The following is a 12,094-nucleotide window of genomic DNA, read 5'->3' on the forward strand; positions in this document are numbered from 1 at the left end:
CTGGGAAGGTGGTGCACCTACAGAGGCATGAAAGCTCCTCAGTCCTTCTTCCCACATGGCCTGCCCTACACATCTCTTCCATTTGCCTCTTGAGTTGTATCCCTAATAATAAACTGGCAATGGTAAGTAAAGTGTTTCCCTGAGTTCTGTGAGCTATTCCAGTGCTTTATAAACCCTGAGGTGGGGTTTGTGGAAACCTCTTGATTTATAGCCCGTGGTCAGAAGCATGGGTGGCCAGGACTTACGATTGGCATCTAAAGTTGGGGGGGCGGGGGGAGCAGTCTCGTGGGCCTGAGCCCTTAACCTGTGTGGTCTGCACTGGCTGCAGGTAGTGTCAGAAGTAAATTGAACTGTAGGACATCAGTTGGTGTCTGCAGAGGGTTGGAGAATTGCTTGGTGTGGAAAACTAACACATTTGGTGTCAGAAGTATAACTAGAGGAACATGGATTCTTTTAATATTTTACCATTGTGTTTATTTGGGTTAAATATTAGTAATTAAATTAGCAAGTGAAAAATAGGTAATAACTTTGGTTGTTTGTCTTTATGAAGTTTTTCCTCTGGACTTAAATAGGAGATTCTGTGTCTTGCCCTCCCCACCCCCCAGTCTATGAGTTGTGTAAAATGTGTAGTATTCATAATAAAATTATTTTTTACTCTTATTGCTCTGATAACAACCACAACATCATTTTTTACAGATTGTTTAATAGAAAATTAAGCAATGACTTAAATATTGGGCTAAGTTCCTAAGGGAATGTGTGGAATTTCGTCCTGGAAACATTTAAATACAACAAAGATGTGACTGAGAAGACGGGGAAAGGGATGGCTGAACTCCCAGTGTTTTTTGGTTTCTTAATTGACAAAAAGTTAAATTACTTTATTTGTTTTTATGTTTATCCTGATTCTATTTGTTAATCAACCGCATGTTCTTTTCATTTCAGATTCCACTTTGACATTGGGCCTTTTGAAAACATGTGGCCTGGAATTTTTGTCTACATGGTCCATCGGTCCTGTGGGACATCCTGGTATGAATGACCTAAAAACTTCCTTCTGAAGCTGTTGAGTGATATGACCTCTTCTTCCCCCTGCCTAAATGCCTTGTCACTTCCTTGGTTGATAATTATCTGAAAATATGCCATATATAAATAATTTTTTTCAAAATATTTAAATAAAAAAAGGCTGAGATTATTAGACAGATTGATAGCCTTCTTGGATTTCCTTTCCCGCCCACCGAGCTCTTTGCCAGGGTAGCTGTCCCTTGGCGAACAGCCATGTGTCTGCCAAGTGATGGTAAAAACACAGGTGAAAATTACCTTAGGCTGTGTAATGGGAAGAGGCAGGGGTTACTGCTCCACATAATTACATACTGTTTGAAAGTGTGTTTTGGAAAACATACACTGAATTTAGCATCAGCTTTCAGCCTGCATTGTGTTTCTGTCAGGACAGGTGTGAAGGAAACAGGTCTCCTAGTTCCGCACGGAGTGCATTCCTAGCAACTCCGCTGTGGCTCCCTTCCCCTGTGGGTCCTTCCCTTCTCCCGTGGCCTGCCCTAGGGGCCTTTTAGGACTTTCCACTTAACCTTTTACAGCTTCAGCATACATACTGAAAATGCAAGGAATAATTTTCTTTTTCTCTTTTTCACTCATTTAATCATTAAATGACTTATAGAGGCTCTTAATTGCTCTGAAACTAAATTGTCGTTCCTTTGCTATTGAATTCTGTGTCTTCTCTTACTTCTATCCGTGACTTTTATAAATTGCTCTTTTGAAAGAATGTACACAGGATAATTAACTCCACTTTTCTTAGATATCAGTTGAGAGTTTTACCAGTTGGAACTCTTAAAATGACATACCTTATATTTCAAGGACATTTGAAAATTTCAGTGGGGAAAAAAAAGGTTATGTATCTTTAGAAGTTTTATGGGCTCTCATCACCTTGGTATTTCAAAGAGCCCTGTTTTATATTGATGTACTTTTGTTTTAAGCAGCCTTAAATTCCCCAAGAGAGTTGCTGGGGCCTTAAATGAGTCGAAATACATGATACTATAAGAATAAAACATAATAGCGATGTTTCATAATAAAAACATGGCATACTTTTTTATTTACTGTGTCAGGATTTTGGTATGGCCATTTGCCACTTAATAATTTGAGTGTGCCATAGTACTTCAGATCCATTTTGAAAGGATAGTCTCTCATCCAGGAAATTCTCATGGTATACATATTTGCAGCTCATGAAGCTCTTTGTGCTTTTTGAAATATGTGAGCTCAAAACCCCCTCGAACAGGGTGATGAAATGTTGTTGTCCTTTGAAGCGTGGTGGGAGGTGGGGCAGTAATGGAGTCAGTGACAGGCAGCTGCATGCTGGTTCTGGCGTGTGCCCCCACGAGGCCGGTTAATGTATCAGATCTGAAGCCCTGCAGGGGCCTTCCTCTCAACTGGCTGGAGGAGTAGAAGGGAAGTGGTGAGTGAGACCACTGGGTCTCCAGACTCCGTCACTGTGCACATCTGTGTGGGTGCAGATACGTGTTTAAACCGGAGCTCTAGCTAGAACGTATTGATTCTGTACCAGTTTCTGCCCTAACACTTTCTTTTCCACACAGCTTTGAGCTTGAAAAGTTGTGTCGTTTTATTATGTCTGTGAAGAAAAACTATCGGCGGGTTCCTTATCACAACTGGAAGCACGCCGTCACTGTGGCTCACTGCATGTACGCCATTCTCCAGAACAACCACGGGCTCTTCACCGACCTTGAGGTACATGTGCACACACTTTTTTTTTTTTCCATTTCAAATAACCTGAGTGGATTTAAATACTCTGTGTCTAGAGCACCTTCCCAGTATGGATATGTGACGTGTGATTCTACAACAGGTCAGTAATTTAGTAGAAGCACACTTTTAAAGTTGCTGTGCCCATTATTTATCATATTATTCTGTATAAGGAATGTCGATACAGAAATTCCAACTTCACCAAAATATTCCCCCCAGGGAACACTAGTTTAATGGTCTCTTTTCCCTGTGAAAGCTTATGTCTTTTGAGAGTCTTTGTTAGGTGAACAGAGTCCGCTTTTCTCCTTGCTCTGTGCCCTGGGTAATGTAGACATATCCTACTGATTTGAGAACCCAGAGCATTGAATCATTAAATACAGTGAAGACATAAATGTGTATGTGGTCTCTTGTCCCATGAGGAAGTGGGCTCTGTGAGGCTTCCCTGACTTACCTGACTTGACATGCCCAGGGCTGGTGACACACTCAGAGATTTGGAGCTGCCTAGTCCATCCATGCACCGCTGACTAGCCCAGCACTCAGTGATGCCCACCGCCAAGTGTGTCCTCGCCCCCACACGGTCCCAGCGATGAATCCCCTCTCTTCTCCTCCATAAAACTGGTATCCTGCTTAAGAGGACATGTTGACCGTGCAGAGAAGGGGCTTCCTCATCCCGGAGATGAGGAACTTGTGCTTCTCTCAAGGGCACATTCGCACTAGAACCCAGCACTCCTCAGGGCCAGTCCTATGCCTCTTCCATCCCGTTAGACTAAATTCACAATCTGGGCAGGAAACTCAGAAGGTGCATTGCAGGAAAAAACATTCAAAAATGGAAAATTTTAAGATCAGTGAGAAAATTTTGCGGCTACAAATTAACTCTCATTTACGTTCCTAATTTATCTTTAGAATTATATCATGATGTTTTCACAAAAGCTCAGGTCCTTTTGGCTAAAAATAATCCCAAAATAATGTGTGTGAAAATTTTAAATATCTTTTTTAAAAGGGATATTTAATCTCTGATAAAGCTATTAGAAATTATCATTTGAGGGGCCCCTGGGGGGCTCAGGTGGTTAAGCGTCTGCCCTCGGCTCAGGTCACGGTCCCGGGGTCCTGGGTTCGAGCCGCACATCGGGCTCCCTGCTCCACGGGAAGCCTACTTCTCCCTCTTTCCCTACCGCTCCCCCCCTTGTGCACACACGCTCTCTCTCTCTTTCAAATAAATGAATAAAATATTTTTTTGAAAGAAATAAATTATCATTTGATCGTGCTAAAGTAACATATTAACAAAGATAATTTCTTCCCTTTGTAAATTATTTTCACATGCTTGATTCTGGCATAATTTTAATAAAACAATTGAACGTCATGTCGATAAAAATCAAATAGGTAAAAAAGATTGGAAAGGTGTACATAATAGCTTTTACCTGCTGTGCAAGATTTTAAAACCTTGAAATTTCTTACCAGATTCATCATGGTTGACACAACAGCAGAAAATACGGGAATAACCCAAAACCAAAATAATACTCAGAACATAACTAATTCAGTTATCCTCAGACCACCGAGTCTGCAGGACAGCTCCCATGCAAACACCAGCACTTGATGGGTGCTGGTAGTCTGGGGTCTGGGGAGGCCTCCCTGCCCAATAGGTTTGCAGGAAAAACGAGTTCTGCTCAGTGAGGATCAGAAAGGAGCAGGGCAGAGGCACCCAGTTAAACTTCTGGGGTTTCTGCAGACGCCGTCCTGCCTGTGAGCATCTCCCCCTGTGGGCTCTGACTTCATACACACCAGAACATTCACTAGGTTCCTCTCCAGAGCTGGTCTCTCCACTTGACCTTGGGCACTGCCTCCACCCCGCAGAGAGCCTAGCCTCCCTCTCCTCCATCAGCATGTTCTCTGCTGGAATGTCTTGTCTGCATGGAGCACCCTGTTGTTCCCTCCATCATAACACACCCCCTTGATCTGCCTCTGCAGTCAGCTCTCTCCTGACTTCTCAGCCCTCCCCTTGCCACAAACACACAGAAGAGCTGCCCCACTGGCTGGCTCCAATTCCTCTCCTCCCTTTTCCTCTGAAACCAGCTTGGATCAGGCTTCTGCCCCACCCCCGGAAAATGCCCTGGGTTGGGTCACCCACAGTGCCCTGCGCCTTGCCCACTGAGGGTCAGTGCTTGCGTTTCAGCTCTTTGAGTCACTGTCTCCACGTGGCTCCAGGATACCCAACACTAACACTCTTGGTTTCTTCTGGTCACACAGGTTTGGGGGTTGCTTTGGGGGTTTTCTGCTGTTTCTCTTCCCTCAGACTTCTTGAAGTTGGAATACTTGAGGGCTCAGACCTTAGGCCTCCTCTGACCTCAACCAACAACTGTGGTGGGCTCAGCCAGTCTTGTGGCCCCAAATGCCATATACACAACACTTCTCTTTCTCCAGCTGAGACCTGCCCCCCCAGAAGGTTAGACTAAAATAGACAACCATCAGCTCAGTATCTCCCCCGAACCCCTCAATCTAAAACTGAACTCCTGACCCTTTTCTTCCAACCTCCTTCACCTGCAGCTATTCGTATGCCAGTTGCTGACAGTCCTGCACTTTCCAAGGCGAAGCACCTTGCACCTGTGCTTGGATCCCGTCTTGCCTTCCCTCCCCTCCTTGCTTTCCCTTTGGCTCACACCCAGACCGTCAGAAAATCCTGTTGACCCTGCCTGTACAACTCAGCCAGATTTAATCACGTCTTCTGAGCCCCCAGTGCTGCCTCTGGTCTAAGCTTTTGCCTGAATTATGACAAAAGCCTCCTCACCAGTCTCTCTTCCCCTCCTGGAGTCTGTTCTCAGTACAATTGCCCGCATGGTAATCTTCTAAAAAAATGTAAGTTACATGATATCAGCGCTCTGCTAAAACCCTGTAGTCCTTCCCTGGTTCCCACAGAAAATACGGCCTCGAAGATCGTCAGCTCCCCTTTCTGGCATTCTTGTCCATCCACAGCCCCCGCCCCCCTCTGATCCCCTGCCAGTTGGGGCAGGCTCACCTGCCTGAGCTGACACTGCCTCTTCGTCCTCCCCCCGCCCCCCCCGCCCCGAGTCTCCTGCCCTTCTCCTTCACCTTCCGGCCTGCTCACACGGACTCTCTGTGGCCCACCTGGCTTGCTTTAACACTTCATCTGCTTCGCCTGCTCTGCCTTTTCTCTTTCTCTGTACAATTTGCCATTTTGTCACATGCTCTATGATTTACCTGTTATATTCTTTATGTATAGTAGCAATAGCACTGTTGAAATTTAACATTGAGTGGATTTTTGAATGAAGCACTGAAACTGTCCTCTCCTTGTGCAGATTAGCTTTATCTGTAATTTTTGGGAACATTTGCATTAATTTGATACCACCTACACTTTTCCCCAGAGTTGAACCAGAAAACTCAAGAATAATTCAGTTGTCAAGTTCATAAGCAGAAAAACACAAAGAAGGATGTTAAAAAAAAGAAGCTAGATTACCTGGAGTCTCAGAGATTCCTAAGGATGTGGGCTACTGTGGGGGCAGGAGCCTATCCATATGAGAGGAGTGGTGAGCTGTGACTCTCTTCACATCCATTGCTTTGTTTTGAACATCCGTGCACTGTGTTATTCTTTTTGAAGCGCAAAGGACTGCTAATCGCGTGTCTGTGCCATGACCTGGACCACAGGGGTTTCAGTAACAGCTACCTGCAGAAATTCGACCACCCTCTGGCAGCCCTCTATTCCACTTCCACCATGGAGCAGCATCACTTCTCCCAGACAGTGTCCATCCTCCAGGTGAGCCAACCCCCCCCCCCGCCGGCCTGAAGAGGCTCTCATGGTTGATAATACACAAATGAGGGATGCTGGTGTGGCTTCCTAACAGCAGCAGCTACATTTTATCGTAGAGCATTGTAGACATAGTCATCGTTAGATAGTCATGGGCTTTTTGGATGATGACTCCTTGCTGAAGATTTTGAATATATATATATTTTGCTTTGATTTAAGTACATGATACTCTAAGGCAAAGTTTGTTTCACATGTTAAATTTATTTATATGGATTATCATATTCTTAAACCCAAACATATTGAACAGTAAATCTTGAGAGTTAGGCAAATCAAGGTTTCAAGCGCACTAGAGTCCTTTTAGTTCTCTTGTGTTTGTTCTATTTTTTATTATATTGTTTTTAAGATGTTCTTGGTGCTTGATCTAGACAAGGGCAGACCTCACCTCACTGATATATATGCTCTGTCTTCACTTTATTTATTTTATTTTATTTTATTATGTTATGTTAATCACCATACATTACATCATTAGTTTTTGATGTAGTGTTCCATGATTCATTGTTTGCGTATAACACCCAGTGCTCCACGCAGAACGTGTCTCCTTAATAACATCACAGGGCTAACCCATCCCCCCACCCCGCTCCCCTCTAAAACCCTGTTTGTTTCTCAGAGTCCATCGTCTGTCATGGTTCATCTCCCCCTCCGATTCCCCCCCCTTCATTTTCCCTTCCTTCTCCTAATGTCCTCCATGTTATTCCTTATGTTCTGTCTTCACTTTAAACATTCGTCCTCAAATTCACCTTCACAAGGTAGCTACTACTTCATGATGGTTTGATTCCTTTCCTAGACAATTTCTTAAATGTGCTTTGACCTCAGAGAAGTGGACTCTGTGTTTCTTCTTGCCGTCAGCACCAGTGTAGGAAGAGAAGTCCCATCTGCGGTCTTCCGCAGATGCCACTAAGGAAGGACATGGGCTCCGTGGGGCTGTGCGAGAGAGCCCAGCAGCAACTCCAGCAGGATTGGCTGTGGGCGAGCTGCAGAGCAGGAGGCTCCTTGCCCCCTGGTGCAGTCTCCCATCCTCGTGTGGCCTGGGCCTCCCTCCGAGCATTCAGACTTGGGTTTGCTCTCCTCAGCTTCTCCTAGCTGGCCTTGTTTGTCATCTGTGTCCTAACTGTCCCAGGGGTCGGTAGGTAGTATTGCATGCCCAGACCTTTTCAAAACCCAGCAAAACACACCTGACTGGGTCCTGTTTCCTCAGGGCCGAGAAGGCAAATGGTGACCTCAGTGCAGTGTCATTCCAGCTACATGCTGGTAACGGTGGAGGGGTTTCGGAGAGGGGGCTGCTTCAGGCACTTGGAAGCCATATCCGGCAGCTAGCAGATTATTCCACTTGCTCACAGCTGGTCCTCTCCCTGAAAGCAGTAGGAAGTCACACTCCTGGTATTCCCTTAGCACCAATCCTTTCTTTAGTTTTAAAATGATACATGTATGGATGGATAGGCAGATACAAACATACCTACCTACCTAGTGATTTAAGGGGGATAAAGGTGTGTGGGTATGTACATATCTGTGCGCGCGCGGCGTGTGTGTGTGTACAGGTGTGTGGGTATGTACATATCTGTGCGCGCGCGCGCGTGTGTGTGTACAGGTGTGTGGGTATGTACATATCTGTGCGCGCGTGTGTGTGTGTGTACAGGTGTGTGGGGATGTACATATCCGCGCGCGCGCGTGTGTGTGTGTACAGGTGTGTGGGTATGTACATATCTGTGCGCGCGCGCGCGTGTGTGTACAGGTGTGTGGGTATGTACATATCTGTGCGCGCGCGCGTGTGTGTACAGGTGTGTGGGTATGTACATATCTGTGCACGCGCGCGCGTGTGTGTGTGTACAGGTGTGTGGGTATGTACATATCTGCGCGCGTGTGTGTGTGTGTACAGGTGTGTGGGTATGTACATATCTGTGCGCGCGCGTGTGTGTACAGGTGTGTGGGTATGTACATATCTGTGCGCGCGCGTGTGTATGTGTGTACAGGTGTGTGGGTATGTACATATCTGTGCGCGCGCGCGCGCGCGTGTGTGTACAGGTGTGTGGGTATGTACATATCTGTGCGCGCGCGTGTGTATGTGTGTACAGGTGTGTGGGTATGTACATATCTGTGCGCGCGCGTGTGTGTGTGTGTGTGTACAGGTGTGTGGGTATGTACATATGTGCGCGCGCGCGGGTGTGTGTACAGGTGTGTGGGTATGTACATATCTGTGCGCGCGCGCGCGCGTGTGTGTGTACAGGTGTGTGGGTATGTACATATCTGTGCGCGCGCGTGTGTGTGTGTACAGGTGTGTGGGTATGTACATATCTGTGCGCGCGCGTGTGTGTGTGTGTACAGGTGTGTGGGTATGTACATATCTGTGCGCGCGCGCGCGTGTGTGTACAGGTGTGTGGGTATGTACATATCTGTGCGCGCGCGCGTGTGTGTACAGGTGTGTGGGTATGTACATATCTGTGCGCGCGCGGCGCGTGTGTGTACAGGTGTGTGGGTATGTACATATCTGTGCGCCGCGCGTGTGTATGTGTGTACAGGTGTGTGGGTATGTACATATCTGTGCGCGCGCGCGCGTGTGTATGTGTGTACAGAAAGGTGCTTTTTATAAATGACCAACGTTCTAGAACTTCATGACAGTTTTTCTGTTTACTCTGATCTTCCTCATGATACAGGGCTATTTGTATAGGACAAAGGGTAAATGCCAAAAATGACATCAGGATGCCTTCATGTAGAGATAATTCAGACTCACTGCATTAGCATCCCATGTCCCAATTCATACATTTGACTATGACAGTATTTTAGTAATGTAATCTGTAAATAATTTTAATAGCCTTTATAAGGTGTCTTTGGAAAACCTATTTTAAATATAATAGGATTCGTTTTGAAATAGGGATTGCATAAAGTACAGTGCTGCTGGGTAGAATAAAAAATTAAACCCTGTGACATAGCAGTGATTCAACCATGTAGGGACAGAGAGGCCTGGACCCACCCTAGTGCTGGGAGACTTGGCCCATTTGCTGCCATCAACAACAGGGGTTCAGAATGGTCTCTTTCATTTTGAGCAAGCCCTCAGCTCTACATCACACAACAGAGTGTTCCTAGAATGATCAGAACATAGAAGGCAGCACCCAGAGCGGGGAATTCAGTTCAGGCAAGCTATTGGCAAGAAGGTGTTGAAGAGTCGTTAGATCCAAGTGTTGGAGATGGGGTTTCAGTCAGTGATGAGGCCATAGTAAGGGCACATGTGTTCTCCATTTCTAGAGAAGATCAGTTACTCAGCATGCTTACAGTCTTCCTCAAGATCACAAGAACGAGAAGCTGGAAAGAAGCCCTGGGCATTGCCGTACATCCAGAAAAGCCCATCATTTAAAAACTGAATCCATATGCTGAACTGACTTAAAGCCTCCTGTGTGAATTGGGACAGGGAAAGATGTATCAGGATCATAAACAGATGGCCCATCACTGTGGGCAGGAGTATTCAGGAAAGGTTTCCTTCTTTTTCTGGAACTTTCTGTACTCTCTGCTGATTTGACATTTATGCTCATGATACTTCTCGGAGTATTTCTTCTCAGATCCATCTCTAAATGCCCCTTGAATTTCATTTTAATAGCAAACATTTATGGAGCTCCTCCCAGCTGCCAACACCCATTTTAGGCCCAGGGCTTATAGTAACAACAGAGACCAATCCCTGCTCTCACGCTGCTCTCGGTCTCAGTGCTCCACTGGGCTGCTCTCTGGAGTCCTCCTGGTCACCGTTGGCTGTGGCTCTCATTCCTAGGGCACAGGGGGACTTCTCTTTCCAAACACCCAAACTCAGCATTCAGTGTGACCAGAACTGTGCTTATTATTATACATCTCCTCTGGTGGTGTTGGCCTCCATCTCCCAGCCACCACAGGGGGATGACCTTAGAGTCATTGTTCCCCACCCCCACCCCCACATCCAGGTGCCAAAGGCCTGCCAGTTTTAGGTTTTATCACAACAACTCCAGACTTGAACCAATTTAAGGTGATAGTCTAGAGTAATAGTAAAAATTCCAAATTCCAGTCACTAAAGTAAGAGAACAATATATTGTTATATCACATGGATACCTCTGATACCTCTGTTGATCTGCAGTGTTCACCATTAGGAAAGATTTTGCATGTTGATTCCTGATCTCTGCAGATCTTTGTCATTGTGGCCACACAGATGATTGTGGACCTGGAACTGTCCTTCCTCTGGCAACATGGCCTGATAGAAGATAAATAATTTGGTATATAATGGTTGGAGATAGCTCCCTATCAGGCCTTCCCAAAGCTGTGTGTGTGTGTGTGTGTGTGTGTGTGTGTGTGTGTGTGTGTGTGTGTGTTCATCAGTTTTGTTAACCCCAGTGCTGAGTGTGTGTGTGTGTGTGTGTGTGTGTGTTCATCAGTTTTGTTAACCCCAGTGCTGAGTGTGTGTGTGTGTGTGTGTGTGTGTGTGTGTGTTCATCAGTTTTGTTAACCCCAGTGCTGACTGAGGGTGGCTGCCACTGTTAATTATTGGATAATCTGGCAACCAGAGGGAGCACTGTCAGACCCTGGCTGAACACAGCAATATCAGTAAACAGAGAGAATAGTAAATATATATAAAAAGCTAATGTCAGTCTAACACACAAACACATCACTTCACAGAAAGACAGGAGGAGTGTGTATTTGGTCCTGGCTTGCCTTCACTTTTGTCTCAGTGAGAAAGATGCCGTAGGCCATCCTTTGCTGAGTGGGTAGTGGGAAGAGGTTAGGTCATGGATGAAGTGAGAGCGGTATCGTTATTTCTTATCTACACTCTTGGCTTTTGCTGAGCTGCCCAGTACCTCTTAATGTCAGGGTATCGGGACTGGTTTCCTGATAATCGGGGCCCTTGGCATTCCAGACAGAGGGAACCCCCACCACATGCTGAACTGGCCCTTCTGACTCCTCCAGCCTCCTGCACGTCCACCAGTGACCTTGCTTCTTTGACATCCCTCATTCTGCCTTCATCATCTGTTATCTACCTTTTTTCCCTCATTGACCACCATTTCTCCAAGCGTGCCTCTCTCAAATCCATCTTCCAGGTATATGTCTGAACATGTTATTCTCCTGTTTAAGTCATCAGGGTCCTGTGGGGTCAAGAATAAATTCCATTTCTTTTTTTAAAAAAATTTTATTTATTTATTCAAGAAGGAGAAGAGCACAAGCAGGGGGAGCAGCAGAGGGAGCAGCAGACTCACCTCTGAGGAAGGAGCCCGATGTGGGGCTCGATCCCAGGACCCCCTGATCATGACCTGAGCTGAAGGCAGATGCTTAACTGACTGTGCCATGCAAGGTGCCCCAATAAATTCCATTTCTAAACTGATGTTCAGGTCTTTAGTGAATGGTTTATGGGTGTTCTAGGACTGTTGTAGCTACTGCACTTTTTAGCTGCAGACTGTTTCTTACTTCTGTGTCATTGCCTGCATCCTTCCTGCTTGTAATTCTCCCATTGCCTTTTGAGCCAACTTCTTATCTTCAAGGCTCAGCTCAGGTATTACCTCCTCTAGTGGAGTT

General features: G+C 45.8%; 1 protein-coding gene across 9 annotated transcripts in view; it reads left to right on the forward strand.

Moving 5' to 3' along the window:
• PDE10A (phosphodiesterase 10A) overlaps positions 1-12,094 on the forward strand; it is a 582,460-nt gene that overhangs the window by 530,789 nt on the left and 39,577 nt on the right. For all 9 annotated transcript variants that reach the window (XM_027601960.2, XM_027601968.2, XM_027601965.2 and 6 more), the window contains 3 exons: positions 940-1,023; positions 2,598-2,748; positions 6,371-6,526. In XM_027601960.2, coding sequence (XP_027457761.1) covers positions 940-1,023; positions 2,598-2,748; positions 6,371-6,526 — 391 coding nt within the window. The remainder of the gene's footprint in view (positions 1-939; positions 1,024-2,597; positions 2,749-6,370; positions 6,527-12,094) is intronic.

Source organism: Zalophus californianus, chromosome 7, assembly GCF_009762305.2.
Source record: "Zalophus californianus isolate mZalCal1 chromosome 7, mZalCal1.pri.v2, whole genome shotgun sequence".
NCBI lineage: Eukaryota > Metazoa > Chordata > Mammalia > Carnivora > Otariidae > Zalophus > Zalophus californianus.